The sequence below is a fragment of the Colias croceus genome, chromosome Z (genome assembly GCF_905220415.1).
Source record: "Colias croceus chromosome Z, ilColCroc2.1".
Classification (NCBI taxonomy): Eukaryota; Metazoa; Arthropoda; class Insecta; order Lepidoptera; family Pieridae; genus Colias; species Colias croceus.
The window spans coordinates 5,317,117-5,340,243 of record NC_059568.1 but is presented as its reverse complement, the minus strand read 5'-3'; the positions used below and the strand labels follow the sequence as shown (position 1 = coordinate 5,340,243).

At 30.9% G+C, this 23,127-nt stretch overlaps 1 protein-coding gene across 1 annotated transcript in view; it reads left to right on the top strand.

The window, feature by feature from the left end:
* The first annotated feature begins 451 nt into the window (after positions 1-451).
* Positions 452-23,127, top strand: part of LOC123705150 (gamma-aminobutyric acid receptor subunit beta-like) — a 54,427-nt gene continuing 31,751 nt past the window's right edge. Inside the window, exon 1 of the mRNA XM_045653800.1 lies at positions 452-796. Within this exon, the coding sequence (XP_045509756.1) occupies positions 711-796 (86 nt within the window). The 5' untranslated portion in view covers positions 452-710. The remainder of the gene's footprint in view (positions 797-23,127) is intronic.

Sequence of the window (23,127 nt, the reverse complement as noted above, 5' to 3'; positions counted from 1 at the left end):
AATACTACTTTTTGCTGCCAAAAATAACAATATGTGTATCTACATGAAATCGTGTGTTATACGCGTGTAGGGTGTTTTGTGTAGAAGTCATTTAATATGGACAGATTGTGCTCCACATAGGTAATGCGGAAAATAAATAAAGCATCGTTATAGCGGTTTTATACCGCGGTTTCGACCCACGGGTACTTTTCATAGCCAACCTTAAATTTTTAATAGCGTGAATTTTATATGCACCACATTGTAAACTGAGATAACACAATTTGCGAAATGTTGAATTTGTCCGTCGCTTTGAGGTTAGTTTGGGATCGATCGGAGCGAGTCCTGTCATGTTTGCGGGGATCGGCCGCGCAGCCGTCGGGCGCCGGGGGGCCTGCGCGCGTTGATACTCGCAGCCGCATAGCGCCGGCCCGCTGTACATGCGTGCAGCGCCGCAGTCGGCGGCCCGAGCAATCGAACGTCACACGTTAATAAAACATGAGCGGTGGCGGCAAGACGCCGCGCTGCCTCAAGACGTTGCTTGACGCTCCATAAGTGGTGCGCTTCTGAGAGCCGTCTTTTCAAAAGAAATTATCGCGGGGCCACGGTCGATTAACGTTCGGGCGCAAGCGCGAGTAAATGCTGGTGGTGAAGCCGAGCTATCGCATTAGCTTGCCGGTAAACCGAAAAGCGGTGGTGGTTGAAGCGTCCGCACGGGCGCGGCGGACCTAAGCATGGCGTCGACTCGGCCGCGCAGCGTGCGAACTCTCGCGGTCGTATTTTCCCTCGCTATCGCCTGGCTGCCGCATGCCGACCAAGCGTAAGTATCGACGAGAGGCAATCATCTGCATCATTTCAGTTATCATTTTGGCGCCCGAAACCCGCAAAGGCCCGCATCGACCACCGCATAGCGAGACTCTGCGTGCGTTCCGACGTTCCATTTCAGATCGCTCTACGCATTTTGTTCACAAAAAAAAGTTTTAAAAAGTTTCGAAAAGTTTTTAAAAGTTATGAAAAAGTTTGAAAAAAAATATAAAAGTATGTTTAAGTTATGAAAAAAATAAAATAGGAAATAAAAAAAACGATTATATTGATTATATTATATAGTAAAGTTGGAAACGGCACGGCGGAGTCTGCGGGCGGGACCGCGCCATTCATGCACATTTCACTTTCGCTCTCGCTCGCTGGACATAACATGGATTTACAACTATAATTCCTGAATATGGCATTGTAAATAAATGTTTTTGAAGCGCGCGCTAAGTATTTATTTATAAGTACCTAAAACATAGTTATTACTTATTCAAAAAAAATATTTTTGAATATTAAACAGCGAAGGCTTAAAAATATAAAAAAAGTAGAGTACCTATAAGTTTATATTTTATATTTTTTTTTAAATGATCCATAATATTATTTTAATCAAACGAATAATCGTAAATAATTGCAATGCAAAATATTTAAATTGATCAATAATTATTTAAAAATGTATTTATTCATTAATGTAAAATATAAAAAAAATCAGGTTGTTATGATTTTTAACAATTATGTTAATTATTGGATAATTCTTAATTACAATATTATAATTAATTATGATTCTAATTTAGTCTAACAAAAAATACTTAATTATTATTAACAAATTACAGTTAATGTCTATTTTATATTAAGTTAAAAATAATTAAATAATAATTTTATTGTATATTTTATATTTTTGTATATAATATATTAAAAGAAAGAACAAAAAGTAAATCGCAAATTAAACACACATAGTATATTATGTCCGACAAATCAATTATCTACATAATAAATAAAACTTTAAAACTAAGTAAAAGTTTTAAAAGCTTCGTAATTTTATGAATATAAAATCAAGGTTGGAAACGAGTCAGAGCGATTAAGTATAATTATTTCACCCATACGATAATTTGCAGCGAATTTTCTTCAGTAATAGTTCACCCTTATTACATACACGAACATTGAAAGTTAAAGTTATTTTAGAAATAGCTTCCGCCCGCGACTCGGTCTGCGCGGAAAAATTAAGATTTATTTTTTCTACGTATTTTTCCGGGATAAAAAGTATCCTATTTTATGCCCAGGATAATAAGGTATAATTATACCCAGTTTCATCGAAATCGAACCGTTACTTTTCACGTGATGCCTGAACATACAGACAGACAGACAGACAGACAAAAATTTTTTTAATCACATATTTGAGTTTGGTATGGATCCAGTAACACCCCCTGCTATTTATTTTTTCACTATTTTCAATGTACAGAATTGACCCTTCTACAGATTTATTATATGTATACCTAGATATACGAATATATCAATAATTATTACATAATTATTACATGGGATACATTATTACATGTGCGACTTATTACTTTATATGTTAAATAACTAGCGGTCCACCCCGGCTTCGCCCGTGGTACATATTTCGCAATAAAAGGTAGCCTATGTTCTTTCTCAGAGTCTAAAGATTGTCTTTGCCAAATTTCATCAAAAACGGGCCAGTAGTTTATGCGTGAAAACCATACATACATACATATTATATTATATAGGTACAGTTAATTAGTTCTAAGGGTACTAAAACTCTGCAAAGTTTATTATTCCATCAATTAATTGAAAATACAACAAACTTAGTTTTTGTTACGAAAAACTCAAAGTTTTTGTTAACTGGTAACAAATACTACAATCATATTCGCTTAGAAAATCAAGATTGCGAAGTTTTGCAAAAGTTAGACGTTCTGTCTATCCAAGGAAACAAGATAAAGGTTCCTTGAACAATAACTGTTGTAATTTCAATAGAAATCCACAAAGGCTTTCACGATTAATATTCAATTTCATTTACTTTTGGCCATTGTATTATTTATGAGCGCAAATTGGAAAACTAATTAAAAAGCGCGATAAATGACCTAGTCGACAAAACCATGATGCAAGAAAATTGAAAAAATCAACAGAAACAAGAAAAAACAACGCTTTCAGGATTTATCTAATTAAAAAAAAAGCTAGCCCCTTAAGAAGTGTACGATGTAGGTAATACAAAATTACAATGTCTATACACTACTAAAACTATCACCAGAAAATCAAAAAAGTCTCTTAAGGAACCTTATACGAGCCCAAAACTTCACGAACATAATGACAATAGAGGTACAATAAATGTAAAGCTACATTGTCACATCCATACATCGTAGCTCCGTTATTATCAACCTTGAAATAATTGCAGCCTTCAGCGTACGATGCTACGTCTAACCGTTCAGTCTAGCCTAGGGAAATCCTTGAATTTCGAAAAGATCTTGAATTACGTGGAAGTCCCGCATCAAAGAGGATGTTGGACTACTAACCTAGTTACCTGCTCGCCTTATAGCACAATAATACGAGGAATATAATATTTGCGAGCTTTTACTTTCGCAATTCTTGGAATATTACTTTTATTCTGTTTACATTTTTCATCTCGTTCCGGAATTTAAAGTTAAGATATTTACTATTTCATATCGGTTCAACGCCTTAACAATACGCAATATTTTCGGAAAGAAAATGTGTACTTGTTCACAAAGTGTTCCGAAACGTTATTTAACAATTGAATAGGTACAACGATAAGTAAGATTGATATTCTATTATACAATGAAGCATATATTGTTCATTATTAAATTATATTTTATATTATTTGTATGAAGTAATAAAATGAAATTGATAATCTTTTTCTCCGTTGAAACAAAATCACATACAACGAACGGCTGGTATTTAAAATGCTCTTAATGAAAAGTAATTTAATTTCATTGCGAAACGTATTCTGAATCCACGACAGTTTATTAAAAAGCAAGTTTTAATTCAATGAAATAAAATCGTATTGAATTGTTAATAAAAGGTAGACGCTACTGGATTTAAATTTACCAAGGCGCCGAAATAATGGAGCACAAAATTTGATTAAACTTAATTAAACTGTATTCATTCTTTAAATGGGACAAACGAGCTTTTTGGAGCTCTACTTTTTAATAAAGTATTGTATTGGTTAAAGATATATAGTCCAGTCATTTTAGGGATTGACCCTTTATATTACCACGTTTTGGCATCCTAAAACTGTTCTCAAAGTTCCTGTATTTAGATTTAAAATCAGCGATCAATCCATTTCTATCGAAGTGCATCATGTTTCCGCAATATAAACTCATCTTCCTTAACATTTGAAAGTATTTCTCCATCTAAGATTGTTTGTAAACATCGGGCAATTGGAAAACAAATGCAGAGAAAACTTCAACACCCTTGGACGTTAGTATTTGATGCAATCGACGCGTTTTTTTTATCTTAATATCTAATATATAATTATTATAAAGGCGAAAGTTTGTAAGTATGGATGTATGGATGTTTGTTACTCTTTCACGTAAAAACTACTGAACCGATTACAATGAAATTATATATATAATGTTATAAATAAATCTCGTTTAAAATCCTTAATTTCATAACAATATTACACGAAAAATTATTAACTTGTAAATCATGTAAACTGTGGCGTACCTTTAACCGCTACTAGCCAATAAAAAATAGTACAGTCGTTTTACTGATAACTTTTCAGTAATTTCAATAAGTCACTAAAATTATATTGACATTAATAATGAAAATAAATTTGTGAAACTTAACCACAATATGATAATGTCGGAGATAAATGAGCTGTGTGGTTTGGGGATTGGTTTTATATATTTTATTTTAATTCGTTTCATTACAATTTAATAATTAATAACATATTCGTTCCTAGAAAAAGACAATACGATTTTAAAAAGCCGTTTTTGAACGAGAAATATGTTAAATTATGAATATTTCACAAATATCTACATACTCTTATTTACTCCTTTGATATTATAATTTATAAAAAAAAAACCTTAAATAATTTAACTTGCAGTTTGCACATATGCGTATTCGCATTAAACTCGCGACTTCATGGCGCTAAACATAATATCAAGCTAGATGCATGTAATTTAAAATTTATATCCAAATATTTAAAAATATTGAGAAGGTAGGTACTTAGATTATGAAACCGTCCTAATTACGCAAGAAAATTGCTAAAACGTACACAATGATAACTAGCTTTACTTCTTTATCTCGAGCAACGCGTTATCTAATCCGAAACAATGCTAAAATGGTTGTTCATAACTTTCAATGATTGTACCTGAAAAGATAAATTTGAAGTCTTTTGTAGAATTGCTTAAGTTTGAAGTCATATGAAAGTCATATGAAAGTTTTAAGCAATTTTATAGCATGAAGAAATATTTTTGTTCAATATATGTATCTAACCAAAACCAATTGTGTTTACGAAGCAAAAATATAAAGAAGACTTAACTACCAAATTGAACTACCGAAAATATATTTATTTAATGTCAAAAAGTAACAATTTTCTTTGAGGAAAGTCTTGTACCTAAATTCCAATATAAACTTTAAAAATAGCCACCGACATGCTCTGTTTTCATGCAAAATAGAAATATTCAAAGTTTTCAAAGTTTATTCGAAGTTTCTTATATATCTGGCAGTTATTCAATTTTGGGCATAACTTCGAATAAATTTGTAAACTCAAGTAAAGTTTTTAATTCATAATATTATTCTTTTCTGACTTCTGGGGAGTCGGTGATATTTTTAAGGTTTCTTTTCCTATTAATGTATAAATCTATTACAAGTATAAAATATTATTATGTGTATTCGACTATTCTCTAATTATAAGAATAGGAATACGACGATAAATAAGCACAATAAAACCTACGAAGTAAACCTAGCTTACCTAACTAAAAAAGTAACTCTAAAAACTATCACCGCCCAACTAGAAAACATCAACAAAACGAAACTTAATGAAACATCAATTTATCCAATTTTACACCAATAACGTTTCAACCAGTTTCAACTCTATGTTCCATTAAAGCACTTAATCAATTTACCGTTCATCACGCAAGTTAACGAAGTATCACGCAAAAATTTACACTATAGCCAGGAAGTTAAAGCGCAAAATCGATTAATAACACGTCCATACAACATTGCTACGAAAACACGTAAAAGAGGCCTGTCTCTTCACGCCTAAACCACTATACATTTAGATGAAATTCGGTACAAATATAGTTTAAGACAGGACAGACTAGTTTTTATCCCGGAAATCTCACTGAAACGACATCTATGCGGGTTTTCCTTTGACTACGTACGTAAAGTCTCAGACTGAAAACTTATCATTTATATATTGTTTCACTAATTGGGCTCATCGGTTTTACCCGTATTACTACGCTCTACCTTTCCTACATATAGATAACAATGAAACAATTTTCCAAATCGGACCCGTGTATAGTACCTCTATCCTGAGATAAGTGCGTTCAAACTATTCACCTGTATAATACTGGTATAGATACATATTATTGTGTTTATGCTTTCAGTTTGATCGACAATATGCGGTCGCTTTGTATTCAATATTCATGTTTTGTGTGCTGACCTTCAACCTTGTTAGAGTGGGTAGTCGGTGGGTGGTTAGTAAATGGTATTGTTATATATGTTGTAGTGATGTTATATGAGTAAACACGCCAAATAAAGCTCTATACAATTCAGAATGCAAATTGGCTATCTATTTTAAACTCACTGTTATTGGAACTTTAATTTACTGGTTTTTTAGGGTTCCGTAGCCAAAATGGCAAAAACGGAACCCTTATAGTTTCGTCATGTCCGTCTGTCCGTCTGTCCGTCTGTCCGTCTGTCACAGCCGATTTACTCGGAAACTATAAGTACTACAGTGATGAAATTTGATGGGAATATGTGTTGTATGAACCGCTACAAAAATATGACACTAAATAGTAAAAAAAAGAATTGGGGGTGGGGCCCCCCATACATGTAACTGAGGGATGAAATTTTTTTTTTCGATGTACATACCCGTGTGGGGTATCAATGGAAAGGTCTTTTAAAATGATATAAAGTTTTCTAAAAAACATTTTTCTTAAAGTGAACGGTTTTTGAGATATCAGCTCTCAAAGTCGTAAAAAGTATGTCCCCCCCCCTCTATTTTTATAACTACGGGGTATAAAATTCTAAAAAAAATAGAGGTGATGCATGCTAATTAACTCTTTCAACGATTTTTGGTTTGATCAAAGTATCTCTTATAGTTTTTGAGATAGGTTGATTTAACTGTAATTTTGGTTAAGTTATTGTGCTTACACTGAAAACGATGGCTGAACCTTATAAGATAGATCAAAAAATATACTACAGTATTGTACACCTTTAAAAATCCGCGATGATATAAAATCTTTATAATGTAGGTACTTTTTACGAGAAATATTAGCTTATTCAAGCAATACGCCATTAATATTAATATTCATACATAAAAGTACAAGGCAAAATATCGGGAGAGTTTAGGCTCCATTCACCAGGTGTATAAATTGACATAATAAGTTTATTATATTTGCTGCTACGGAACCCTTTGTGCGCGAGCCCGACTCGCACTTGGCCGGTTTTATTTGAAGTTGATGATGCGGTACGTGCAAATGTTTGTAGATATATATTTCTATTAAAACAGATTTTGTTTTATAAGACGTATAATAATGCTATGTATTCTTAAATATATGAATATTTAAGATTAAATAAATACTTGTGATGGTGAACGTAATGAAATATAATACAAGGAAATATAAAAAATTGTCAATGACTTTGATTTAATTCAATAATTAAGTACCTACGATAGTCTAAAATGTAAAATAGCAGAGACATCTTTAACTTTTATTTGAAGTTGATATTATTTGGCAGTTTTTTACATCATAAAATTTTGTAGCAGAACTCATTTACGTGTATTGTCGTGTCTGTCGTAATTAATAACAATTTTTATTCGTAGGTATACTGTTTATCTATGAACTGTGGCTTTTGTTTAGTACAATCTGCATTTAAACTACGTCTCTATTACGAATAAAATTTAACAAATAAACAGATCTAACAAGACAGTTAAATTAAAATGTGGGTAGTAAAATCAATCACAATCTACAACCGTAGTATTTGTATTTCAGCGTACAATCTACAAATCTTACGGGCACTATAAATAAACAGTCTAGAAATACATTCGATTGCTATTTATAAGTGTATTGGAGTTCAAATGTTTTACACAATAGTCAAAGTTATTTTATTGACACCTTTATTGGGAACTCTACAGATTTCCCAACGGCTTCTGAAGCAAAAAGTTCACCGATCTTTTTTAGATTTAAAAAGTATTATGAGTTATTTTATTGAAAAAAGTTTATTTATATAATATGTTTTGAACGTTTATTTTGAGTCTTTTTTTGGCAAAGGTTTTTTACTGACTCTGAATAAAAATTATTCTTTCAAACTGATACTACTTTATTAATAGTTGGTGAAACTTTTTTATGTTCAGAAAATAATATGATCAAGTTAAACTTGCAAATTTTTCTTATAAGTACTTAAATTTACCGGTTAACTACAAATGAGAACGTGTATACAATTACAGCCGATAAAACGTATAGCTCGTACTTATTATTATTAAATACTGAAAAATCTCGGATCAATACCAGTACGAGCAATGTTATAAAACACAAAATATTATTTTATTTAATCCAAAAATGTATTTTCGAATAATCTAAATGAATATGCATCTCATTTGTCCAATTATACAAGTGATGATTGTTATTTTGAAAATTTTATACAACTTAAGTGAATACACACCACAATATACTACACCACTTTAAGGTTAGACTAAAAAAAATTGGTTGTCTGTAAAGTCGGTTTACTGACGATAGTAGAACGTGACAACTGACAACGCGCTCTCGCTTGCACTTCACATGGAACGCCTCAGAGCGAGGTAACGCCGCATGCGTCATGTTTTTTCGTACGTGCATCCGGATCTATCGAATTATAAGACCACAGACTAATAATAATATACTACGATAAGACGTTGTCACGTCAAAAAAATTGGTTGTCTGTAAAGTCGGTTTACTGACGATAGTTGAACGTGACAACGTCCGATTGTGCTTCTTTGTCGCTCGTTCCGCGCTCTCGCTCGCACTTCAAGCCTTACATGGAACGCCTCAGATGAGTCAGAGCGAGGTAACGCCGCATGAGTCATGTTTTTTCGTGCGTGCAGCCGGCTTTATCGAATTATAAGACGTTGTCACGTCAAAAGATACAAAATGTTTTTGAGTAAGTAACAAAAACATAACAGGTTTAATGAATATCATGAAAGGTAAATATTAAAAATGAACTATAATTTATTTGCCCGTAGCAAGCACATAATACCGAGTAGGATGAGTAATTAAAAAATGCATCGTATCTTTTCATTCCACGGCGAGTAAATAATTTCATATTAAGGCGGGGTTTTAATAAAATTATATAAAAAACTCCACTGAATGTTAATTGACCTACTTAGTTATACAAGACTGGTATCATGTAAACTAATGAGACTTTCGCAATAAAGTATTTAAGAGGTTTTTCCGGGAAGATGTCAGTTTTAATCTGGGCTTTAAACGCAGTTTTAAGCGCTTCATAATATTCATAATATTCATAATATTCAATTCATACCTATAATTATGAAGGGTTTTCTTTTAGTGCTCATTATCTTAACATACATTGAATGAAGGTTGTTTTTATTAATTTAAGTTTTATTCATAAGTAAACGAGTTTAGATAATGCTGAGTGTATAATTAAACGTTTAGACTATTCAGCTATGGTTTGTAAGATAACAGTTTAAATTGAAAGTACAATCTCAACAGTGGATTTGTGTATAAATTATTATAATAATTTGTTATATAGAGAGTAAATTGGTTATATAGAGAAGTAGAAAATAAGAGGGAGTCCTCAAAAATAACTTTTTGTTTAGGCTATTCGGACAAAATCTGTTCTTGTTATCGAGGATCATCATATCACTTGGAGAGTGATAGCGTTTTTAGACTTATATTCAAAACTAGCTTCCGCCCGCGACTCCGTCCGCGCGGAAAAGTTAAGATTTATTTTTTTTCTACGTATTTTTCCGGGATAAAAAGTATCCTATTTTATGCCCAGGATAATAAGGTATAATTATACCAAGTTTCATCGAAATCGAACCGTTAGTTTTTACGTGATGCCTTCACATACAGACAGACAGACAGACAGAAAGACAGACAGACAGACAAAAATTGATTTAATCACATATTTGGGTTTGGTATCGATCCAGTAACACCCCCTGGTATTTATTTTTTCAATATTTTCAATGTACAGAATTGACCCTTCTACAGATTTATTATATGTATAGATTATCTACTGCGCCATTTACTCACTGTCGTATATTTACACCAACTGCCTTAATAACAACATCTTTCTTTAACCAAGAAACCTAAACTATATTTTCAGTGTGAAATCAAATAGAAATGTCTTCACAATTGAAGTTGAAAGCCTGTTAAAAATAGATACCACTAGGCGATAACGTGTTGACGCGAATTTGCTTGATTTCAGTGGATAGCTTATTCTGGGAACCTTGACATGGATACGGCCTATGAGAATATTTAGTGGCACTCTAAATAGCATCTTACTATTAATATAATACGACACAAAATGGAACGTATAGTGAACTAGAACGTAGGAATGAATTTTAGATTTTGCATGAGACATATTATAATATTTGGGTTTTGATTTATTCCATGCCGGTCTTTATCTGAACTTCAATACTATAGGTACACAATATTAACATAAATATTAAATATTATTAATTAATGATTTTTAATTTTGCAAAATGAATAGCTAATCTATAATATAAAAATGAATCGCAAAATGTGTTGGTAAGCGCATAACTCGAGAACGGCTGAACCGATTTCGATAATTCTTTTTTTATTATATTCCTTGAAGTACGAGGATGGTTCTTATGGAGAGAAATCGTAAACATGTACCACGGGCGAAGCCGGGGCGGACCGCTAGTGATTTATAATTCCGTACCTGTCTTAATATTATGACTTTCTAAAACATCAAAATTATGTTAGTAGCAAGAACATTATAATATGACAATTTGTTTAATTTTTATAGTCGAATATATACAAAATAAAGCATAAAATTGTACCGGAATTAATCCAATATCGAATATAAAGCCCCACTCATTCGTAAACAAAGCTCATAATATTTATTCAAGGATTAATTGCTTCAATAAAAAATGTACGACCATTTTTAATTTATTTGATTATACAATTTTATTGTATATGAAATATATATATTTTGTGTTCAGTGTCATGAATTGAATTTATAAATGAATAATTAACTCTCAATTAAGATCATTTGTTTTAATTACTCTTCCATTTATAATTTATCTGAAATTTGTTTTCATCATAATCCTATTTATAAATTCATGTCAAAATAGCTTTATGATGAACACCGATAGCTTATTAATTTTCATTTATAGTTAACGTTCAACAATTTCAAATAATTAAAAATGTTATCAACATGTCGTTTTTCGTAAATAGACCTTTTAAAGTCACACAACCGAATCATCTAGAAATGTGACTGCAAAAACCCCCAAGGTTCAACGAAAAAGCCATTTTAAGGTAAAAAGACTCCATTCTAAAATAGCCAACGGCGTCAAAAATTCTTACAGAAAGATTTTTGAGGATAACTTTACACACGATTGATATAAGCGATAGACTTTTTGAAGGCAAAGCATGTATAGAATATTCTGTTCGACGGACGTTAACTAGAAACGTGTTATTTTAGCAAGGAAAAATATTAGTATCTTAGAAGAGCCTATGAAGCAAAAAGCCGTTCCTTCACAAAGTAAATTTATAATTGTGAAAATGTTTGAAGAATATATCCTTCATTCTAACATTATTATAGCGTTATCCATGGTAGGTTGAAAAAATTACAAAATAAAAAATATTTCAGTTCTACCTATAAAGTCTAAAATTGTCCATTTGGAATAAAATGTACCTGTGCATCTAAAACCTTCAATCTACCAAATTAATACCCCACTATTAAATAACAAACGCTAAGCAATTCCAATTTACTCTAACAAACTAAAGAGCTGAAATCCACGGCTTCAAACGATTAATTTAGATAGAATGCCTGGCATCCAGTCGTCTAGAATTGAAGTGCAATGAAGACCTTAATGTTCACGGACAATAAGTGGAATTCTTCGAATATGAGCATTGCAGAAACAATATATAAAATGTGAAGCAAATATTATATTTTAAATTTCTTTAAAAAAAAAACTGGGAAATAGTATTCGACGTTTATCGCTGTTTTGATTGGCTTGTTGTGTTAATAACTTGCCGTCAAAATTGGAATTTTGAACGGCAAAATAATGTTCTTTTTAGCGAATATTTTTGAAATTATTCCCCATTTTTCGCAGCATAAAACAGCGAACTCGAATTTTATTTACAATATTCGTTGAATATATATTGAACGTCGGTTCTCTGAAATATTGATGTCTCAATAACGTACTGATCAAAGGCAAATACGCGCAATGCTATCAAATCACATGGCGTGAAATTATTCATGTATATTATGCATTGTGAATAGAGTATAATATTAGTACGGCTGAGCCTTAAATGTCCATATAATCATCTAACTTTATTTGGAACACGCAAAGCCATTAAAACTTCATTTAGTTCAACTTTTACATAAAGGTAGTATATAAAATCGCATGCACAGTTAGCTGATTTAAATTGGCTCGAGGTAATTACGGTTTTCAGGCGAATATATATTTGCTACAACTACTAATTTTATTCCGTGAAAAACTGATATCAACAAAATTAAGAAAGGCTTGAATCCATCACATTAAGCGATTAACCTCTACTGATAAACCTCATCGTAATAAAAAAATATCTTAGATTATCTAACCTACATACATAATGAATAAAAATTACAAATTTTGCGGCTGATAATTATGTAACAAGCGTGATTATTGCGAGCTTAGACAGTAACTTAAAATTACACTATGTAGGAATAACTCTTATTGGCAAATCATGTCCAACTTCGGTAAAACCACAGAATCAAAAATGAGAGATAATGTTAAATTGAATTCATTCATTCATGGAACAATTTTGACATTATATAGTTCGTGATGAACAGAAGGTATGCAGAAACCATTCCCATCTTAGTAATAGTTAATGTATGTACCTACTTGTATATTAAACACTAGATTTGATTATAAATTTTCATAAAACATATTATTATTCAAAAATAATTATTAAAAAGCAGACAAGTGGACATAAATCAAAACAGTCACCCTAAACTTTAAATAAAAACACGCAAGAAATAAACACACCGCATATTCGTTGTAGGTAATTACAATTATAAATTATGTTTGAAGTGATTAAGGATATTAATATGAAAAGAAAACCTAAATATTTTCGTTTACATAAGATTATAATTTTATGAATGTGAAATGTCTTTCCACTGAAACATGTTAAAATTCTTCTATTCATCTACATTCTACATATAATTTTAAGAGACACACGTCTATTCAAAATAAATCCACATCTTTACTCATCACATAGAACCATTAGGGTTGTCTCAGTTTCTACATCGTACTTAAATGTCAAAGTTCATTAATTTATTCTTTATATGCAAAATTCTAGTGATAATATGTAGACTTTATAATATTATTAAAAATTTGTTGTAGAAAGGATCACAATAACAAATATTGAAATAACAATAACAAATATTTGAAAAAATACTGTAAATTAAACTATTTATTATGTATAACAATATATGTTACAAGATATTGTTGTATACAATTAATAAATATAATTCAAACTTTGTTTATAAAATATATAACTGAATATGTTAAAATTCAATTGCAATACGATGTAGCGCGAAAAAAATTATCACCAAAATTATCAATTCAAAAAATATAGTTTTTCATGTTTGCGGCGTTGACAACCCTATGCAGTTAAGCTGCATTAGTTGATTGTTAAGCTTGTTTGATGTGAGGGTAGTTCTCTAGAGACTTGCTGTGGTTGTTTAAAGTTGTTGTTTATTTATTTCTCATTAGAGGCTTGATTGTTTTACAGTGAGAGCTCCATTAATGGATTAGATGAAAATAGAGGGTAATTATGTTTGATTATTTGTCGTTCTTATTGTCGTTGTTAATTAATTTATAAGATTGGACATTGTGTTCAAGTAAAATTGTGTATATTACTGTTTTACTTAATTTGATATGTTTTGTGATTTCAGTATTGATGTAACTGCTTTAAGCAATTTGTACCAGACATCCTTTTTTTAAATAAATACATTGAGACGTTAACAGGAATTTTCACTTTATATTACCCCTATTCAAATCGAATCAATGTTTTTATCACTTGAGAACATTTAAGATAAATCTTAACCGATTGTTATATCTTTAAATTCCTGACCTAAACTTATAAAATTTTGTACTGTTTTTTTTATAAATCTGGTATTTAAAATCATTTAACGATCATTACATAATTCATTCATTTTAGAATATTTTAGATATTAGAAAAGTAATACTTAAAATTATTTAGAACAAGACTTAAAATATCATAAATTAGTATTAAAACATTTATTAAAGATGCTATCTCTTAAATTAAAAGGGATATATATATAAAGGGATATAGACATATACGTGCAATGCAAGATAAGATAAATTTCAAACTTTACAAACAAAACAGGCTCATAGAGTCTGTATGAAAGTCAGAGTCTAAATTGAAACTTTTTTAATAATACAGCTTTGTATGTCAGCACCATATGAGCGAACTCGGATTCAACTAGTAGTATAACAACCAGTAGTCATACAAACAGAATATTTGATACAATTCTCATACACGTAATATAAGTTAAAAGGCGAACGTTATTCATAGCTCTGGGGATTTGACGAATGGCTCGCTCAGTTTCAAAGCTCAATTTATGAACGGGTGATATGAGAGAGAATTTCTAGAACGTTCTAGAGAGGAAATTAGTTCTCGCTATGTTTAAAATTGCACCAAATATTATATTTTACACTAAGTTGTTAGTTTTAGTTAATAATTTAAATGTAAGGTTATAAGATGACGAACTTTAACATTTAAAATACGATATACTCGTTTACAGTTCGACTCGGGTGTTGCGTATAAAATTATATATTTAAGAAAATAAAAGTTTAATTATGTTTCAATTATGTCTTTTTCATGATTATGCGGAAATTATTCCAAGAAACCGATAACAAAAATTCCGTGCAGTGATTGCTATGTTACACAATAAATGATACCAACGCAAAATCCATCTTTTTATACATTGTGGATCTAGATTAACATTTTATTATAAATTAATAATCTAGTATCAACACTCAGTTCAATATTCAAAAAAATATATCATATTTTGATTAACTTTAAACTCAAGAAAAATATTCAAGAATTAACAAAACATAAAGAATCTATAATCTCGTACATTGTAATATGAATATTATAAATTCAAAACGAATCGCGGCTCTTCATTTATTCCAGGCATCATTTGAATGGAATTCATTACATTGAAGCTTCATTCAAATTAAATAAATAATATGACAAAACAAACAAAATATAGATGGATAAAAACTTATATAATTTGTAAGTATCACGTTTGTAAAAAAATGCTCCAGCACTGTCATTTTAATTCAAATATACCGCACCTCCAAATATACGATACGATACAGCTAGAAAATAGACTCCTATTTCATAAGCCGACAGTTAGAGCTATCAATTTAGCAGAATTTATTTCGCAGTGCCACAGTTATGTGCGGATTCTACGGTATTCCGAAACTATCAAATTCGCTCCATTACCTAAACTCGTATGGTTTTCACAATAATTCCCACTATCGAATACCGTCTATTATCCATTTAACACGTCTATCTGTAAAGGATTGTTGTGGTTTGGCTTTTCACCTCTGTATTTTTGTTTCATACATGTTTCGGTTATCGGTTATAGCTTTGACTTTTTATCTTAGCTTTTTATGGTAGAATTATTTGTAGCTTATAGCTTTCTTATTCAATACGTTACGTTCTGTTTAATTTTTATTAATGCAATAGATACGTAATAATTAGAAACGAAAAAAAGAATTATAAACACATTTTGCTCTAATATAACTATTCAAGCCCTTTAAAACAACGAAATGTATTGTAAATTTATCATTATCTCATGTAGGTAATTCATGGTAGGTCTCATTATTCTTAAACAGAAGCAATTGGAATGTTTTGTTTTCTGTGCAAATGATAATATAATGATAGTCAAACGCGCCTATGTTGAAGTGGGTCAGCTCGTAAATTAGCCGTAATGGTATGTAAATAAAGAAAATAATAATACGTCGTTTATTATACGCCTTGTTGACACAATTATTTCGTATTTACGTAACAAAAGTATTTTTAGTTTAATTGAGGCTATTAAAATACTAAAGCAGATTGTAGGGTTCTTTAACGCTTTATGCAGTTGAAAAGCTCTATTTTAGGACGGTTCATTGTGCAAAAAAGCTATACGTATTATAGTGGTAATCTGAGGTTTAAAATGACTAAATTTTGCTGATTTTTATTTGAGGTACCTAATATTTTTTGGATTGTACGGTAAAAAGAAGTTTGTTGTATCTTTTTTCATAAATTTATTGTTATTATTAAAGTTATACAATTGTTTTATCAACACAATTTTAAAATTAATTTTAATTTTGATAATTAACGGTAGGTTATAAAATGACTTAGGTACTGCTTTGATACTGCGTATATTATGCCTTTAACATAATCATTATCTAATATATAAAAATCAATGCCACTTTTCGTTGTAATTCCATAACTCGAGAACGGCTGAACCGATTTCGATAATTCTTTTTTTATTATATTCCTTGAAGTACGAGGATGGTTCTTATGTAGAGAAAACGTGAATATGTACCACGGGCGAAGCCGGGGCGGACCGCTAGTCTAATATATAAATTGATTCATCAAAGTTTATTGAAACTAATTTGTAATACATTTTATTATAATAATGCCAAATATACATTTAAATAAAAAATGCATCGTGCAATATCATCCTATCTCTTATGAAAATGGGTAGAAAGCGCACATAATTTAGACGGACGTTTAAAATGTCAAGTTGGAGTTAGTAAAGCCAAATTGAAGGTTCTTGCTGGTTGGCTGAAGCTGGCAGGCGTGTGTGATATACAACCAAAGTTTCGCCCGCATATTTTCAGAGTTCCGTAACGAAATGGTAAAACGTCAGACTTGGAACTTTGGCGACGGTTTGGCGGCGCGAAATATAAATATTCATGGGATTTTTATTTAAATTAGTTATCAGAAGGTTAAAAATAATTTTAGTTTTCTTAATGATTAACTTAATAAAATACAATTAACTTCATGTATCACTACATAGTATGAAACAAAGTCGCTTTCTCTGTCTCAAGGGACATCCCTTTGTATGCTTAAATATTTAAAACCACGCAACGGATTTTGATGCGTTTTTTTATAGATAGAGTGATCCAAGAGGAAGGTTTTAATATATAATTTATTAGGTTATAGACAAAGCGGGCGAAGTCGCGGGCAGTAAGCTAGTAATGTATAAAAACGAAATAATCAAGAATAGGCAGGGAATATCCTTCAATTACAGGTTACATTAATAAATACTTATTTTCAAATAAAATTCCGATACCTCTACGTTTCGTTCTGAAACTACGTTTAAAATTCTTCTTTTTTGCGCATAAAACAAGCCGTTTCCCAACGTCGACGGCATAAAAACAACAGTGTATTGGGGCTGAAAATATACGAGAATTGGAAATTATTTTGCCCAAGGCGTATCGTAGAGAACGGCTGCTAACTGTAGTTTACCTTTAGAGATAAATATTCAGCGCAGATAAGCGTGTGGAGTTTGATCACTTTTTCTTTGTTCTTTATTAAGCTCTCAATGGGCTTAACTTTTGCGATTCAATATTGTTTTTTTAGGGAATTGGATAACGGAAATGTATTTACTGAGAGCGGTACAAAATGGATACAATTCTGGAGATAGGTAGTAGTGCTTTAGTTACATGATTTATGATATTCAATTCCATATTAAGTGCATCTAATGAATATATAAATTACTTTATGAATTTTAGCTTTATGCAATATTATTTTCTCTTATTCTAATGAGAATTTGATAAATTATAAGAAACTGTTCAATTTATTTCGTATTCTCAAGACAAATATTACCAAGTTTCTCAAGACGATGTATATGAATAATAACTAAATTATCAATACGTACTGTAAATAATTATAAAACAAAATATCGAATATCGTAAACCGTAAAAAGTAAAATAACAGAAAGAAAGACTTCTCAACTCAGCCTCTCTAATCTCATAAACAACCTCAAGTACACTTAAATCGCAAATAAACAAGCCAGAACGTAAAATGTAAACAGCATCCCATTGAGCATTCCTTAATTGAATTGAATCTATTATTGGAAATACGAGAAAACTTGACAGTAAACAGAACAGCGCACTCTTGAAGGTTCGAGTGTAAACATGGGCAAGGGAATCGATTTTCATTCATGTCTGGATTCCCGCGAATGCACTATGCTCTTAGGGTGCTTTTACACAAGCGATGTGCGAGGATGTGTAGCGAGAGATGTAAAGAACCAATAAATCGCATCATTTACCTCGCCTCGCTCAGAATAGTTCTGGTGGAAACAGTTTAGCGGTGCTAAGTTTTGCGCATACAAAACAAGCAAGGAATATCTGCGAAAGATCTGTGCGAGGTATGTCCGTTAATTCTAAAATTTTGGGCAATAGCAATATAATCGCACCGCACATTTTCCTTGCACAGCTTTTGTGGTACCCCCCGCACATTTTCACAGCACGGCTAGACATTCTCGCACGATACCTTTTCCTCGCATATTACTGGTGGAAAAGCACCCTTACACTCTCAGCTGATGTGGATTCCCTTACGTCTATGGCTCGAATACGTCTAGACTTTACGAGTTTAAACTTCTCACGTTAATTGTGTTTAAGCGTTCTATTGTGGAACGTTCTTTGATATGAATTGTGAACTAATGAACGGTAGGTATTTGAAGTTTGGCTGAATTCTAATTGGTTTTGACAAATGAGCATCGTAGTTTTGGGTGGATTATGATGGAGATGTTATTGCAAAAAATAAATACAAGTAATTCCTAAGTTTTAACTATGGTTAATTTAAGACCTTTGCTTCTTTTCTTGAAAAGGCTTGTCTCTAAAAAATGTTGTGTGTATGAAGTATGAAGGCATTATATTTTTTTTTAAAGGCACCCGCCATCTCAGGGTGTTCGTGCCACCTCTGGATTATTGTCCAGAGACATAAAATAATCAGTTACAATAAGAAAGAATAGTGATGCAATGATTTGGAGAAGGAACTTAATTCGTATAAATAATATAATCTCTGAATGTAAAAATTATTTGGTGATCATAATTTTAAATTTGTATCGCCTACTCCTGATAATGAGTAACCATTCAAAAATGTGAACAATGAGATTAATAATGTTTTAGAACAATACACGATTTTAATACACCCACATAATTCTACCTTTCAACAAACAAAAAAGAACTGTTATATTCTATACTATTTATAATAGAACAGAAATTATTTTCTTTAAAGAGTTTTGCATTTTTCATAACGTAGATATTATATTTTAATTAACTTTTTAAAGTAATAAGCTTAAACAATGTGAGCTCAATTTTGTATTCATAGCAATATTATATTATAAAATATAATAACCATAAATATACTTTCAATGAACTGAAATTCGTAAAAATAGATTTGATAAGTGCCTCTTTTCTAAAGAGACATTTATTTTTTGAAAAATTTTTGAACTAACTTTATGTACTTACAACATCAGTTGTACATAACATGTATGTGTTAGCATCAGTTAAGTGATTTAAAAATTCAAAATAACCTCTTTTGAGAGATTTTTTGCCACAACCTAACGTTATCTGAGTTTGAATACAGAATATACCAAATCTATATTTCACTGTATCATAATTAAGGTTATTTTTCAAGACAAGATTGTAAATTTGTAAAGAGGGCTCCATTATCATAACTTTAAAAAAATGTTGTGTACATAAAGTATGAAGGTATTATATTATTTTTTTAAACGCACCCGCCATCTCAGGGTGTTCGTGCCTCCTCTGGATTATTTATCCAGAGACAGAAAATAATAAGTAACAATAAAAAAAAAACATACAATAGGAAAAAAAATGATCTAATTAAAATACTGTGTGCAAATAAAATTACCATAAAAATAACATAGATAATTAAAATGCAATAGTAAATAATAGTAACAAGCCAATCATAAAAATGTTCAGAATAAAATGAACATTTAAGCATTCGAATATTACTTTGTATTAATTAATATAAGCAATGATATATGCACGATCTGTCAATGTACCCAAATAAATATATAAATAAACAATAACAGTTTTAATAATATTTCGTTCAAAAGTTATAAAAAATAATAGTTTTAAGGTCGAATAGTTGTGAAATTGATATCAGGCTATTATTCCTTATCCATGTAAATTGTTTGTCAAATAATAAGCTTGATCAATTATTAAATATCGCGTATGGTCGTGAATTATTCATATTTCCACTGAAATGGAAACTACGAGGGTTACATATTATGAAGAGGTGACGCTTGAGAGTTTGTGACATTGTAGGGGGTAATCGCCATATCGAGCTAATTCATAAATAATTGGTTCCTCTTTAGAAAGTTACAAAAATACCGTGTAAATAAGGCTATTGAAGTGAAACTTCTTTATCGGGGTTGGAAAAAAATTTAGTGTAAAATTTTTTCGTTACGCGTGACATTTTTCCGTTACGCGTCCTGTTAAGTTGCATATAAGTAGTCAATTATTTTTTGAGAAATAAGGTCATAAAGAAGTTTCACTTCTTACGTGTGTACTGTGTACACTAGTACACGCACACATTTTTTTTTTACTTTACCCGGTCAATACCCTAGGAGGCTAGTTATAAATACGCTTATACCACTTTTCATGTTTTAATAAGGTTTACGGTAATTGCTATATAAAAGTCATAAACCTACTCCATAAACTGTATCATGTAATATATAAACTATACATAAACCAGCACTATCACAAGCAGATTATCATTTTTCTTAACAAAAAGTGCTGTGATTAATCGACGCCCGTATCAAATAGCAGTAGCTGGCACTCACATCTGTACAGCTATTTACCTGGCTGGCTGCCATTTTGTAACTAAACCAGGCCAAACAGTACCATTGCGTTTAAGTCTAAATGATATGTGGCAAACTGTTATCGCAGTCGACAAAGTACGGTTCACGTGCGCGCAATTTTGAACCCTCGCACTCCGGATATAAAAACTCAAGTGCAATGCAGAGGAAATATTCTCGAGGGTACGAAAGTTTACAAAAATATTCGCGCAGCTCCGGCACACCTGAGAGGTTTCTAACACTTAACTTTTGTACCGCGAACAGATCTTTTAATTTTTTGCACCAAATACTTTCGGAGTAAGTCTTTGTAGACGGTTATTTATTTTCGGGTTAAATTTATTTTGCTTTTAAGCAATGTTTATCGAAAATGTTCTACTTACTTTGATAAGCTTTATTGATAAAATGGGGATTATTTATTTAATATATTTCAGGGCGGATTTTTCAGAATCAACTCACCTTTTTTTCCGCAAATGGCGGAGAATGTATTCCAGTGATCGGTAAATAAAAACGAGTGAATACAGAGAAAAAACTCTTTATTGATATTTCACACCGAAATTCAAACGAATTTTCCAGAATTGTTAAGCATATTTCGCGCATTGGTTTTATATCCTCCACATCAAACGATTTCGCGCCGAAATGAAATTCAATTTTAAACGAAGTTTATTCCACGAAATATGGTACTGAGAAATAAATACCCTATTAAAATTGATAGCATCGCGCATGATCTCATATTTTTAATAGGAAGCAAACTATTAATTTTAACGGAGATTTAATACAACGCGCATCATATTTTCATTGTAATCCAAATATTGGTAATTTGTAACAAAATACTGTTTTAAATTTCTTCATAAACGCTTCGTTTGACCTTTAAAATATCTGATGCGGAAATGGTCAGGGCCACACGTAGTTTTATTCAGAATTTAGGTATTCCACATATTATTATTATTTAATGATTTGAATAAAGACAATATTATTTCATTTGATGTTTATGCGAATATGATCTAGGAATTTTGGATAATCAAATCATTATATTCCTTACGCAATTTGTTCTAATGAGATATAATTTTATGAGTTCTTGTTCAGAATTCATTTATTCAATTAATTAAGTATCGTTTCATTAAAAAAAGAATCGATTTACTTTAAGATACAACCACAGATACAACATTTTTTCATGAATGTAAATACTTTAACGACAAAACTTCAAGCCTATAGATAGAATTTCTATACAGATTATTATCTGTATTTAATTAAATATAGGTACAAATAATACAATAGGAATCCGTGATACAAATAAATATTTGAACGGTGACAATAACCTGAAGGCTATTGTAATATTTCTATTATTATATCCCATCTCATTGAGAAAATACTTTTTTGTTTACACGTAGTAAGTACGTAATGTGTTTCACTTTTTATACTATAATAACAATAAGTTCTGAATCTTATTATTTCATTTACCATTTACCTATCGATAAAATTCATAACATAATTTAATCCATACAACGATGTATCTAATCACTTTATCATGTTATTTTAGTTAAAGTTATTCCAATTCATAAATTTTACTTCATTCAATTTAAATTCTATAGCTTATTATATTTAGAAAATCCAAAAGTGAACAATCTGTCCTAAAGAAGAAAATCGATGGAGGTTAGGGAGTGGCCGGATTTCGGCTGTGACGTAGACTGTTCCTTTGAAATCTCATGATCGTATTATTTCTTTATAGGATGATTTTCGTTTACAATGCTACAGTTGCTTACAATAACACGCTCTAAGACCCTATCTAATCCTAATCTAGACAGATTAACTAGGGTTGCTTTAAATAAAAAAAAAACCGTAAAATGTATGAATGTATGTGTGGACGGAAGACATCAAAAATATATTTTATAGTATTGGTTTATTCTTTAACTTATATTTATAATTGTATTTAAATGTCTCTCAAATAGTCATTATTTATTATCATCTATACGTATATTAAATAATTATAGCGCAGTGTAGAGCAGTTGCAACTAATATTCCTACAAGGAGAATCTTAGGAATTCATTTAGT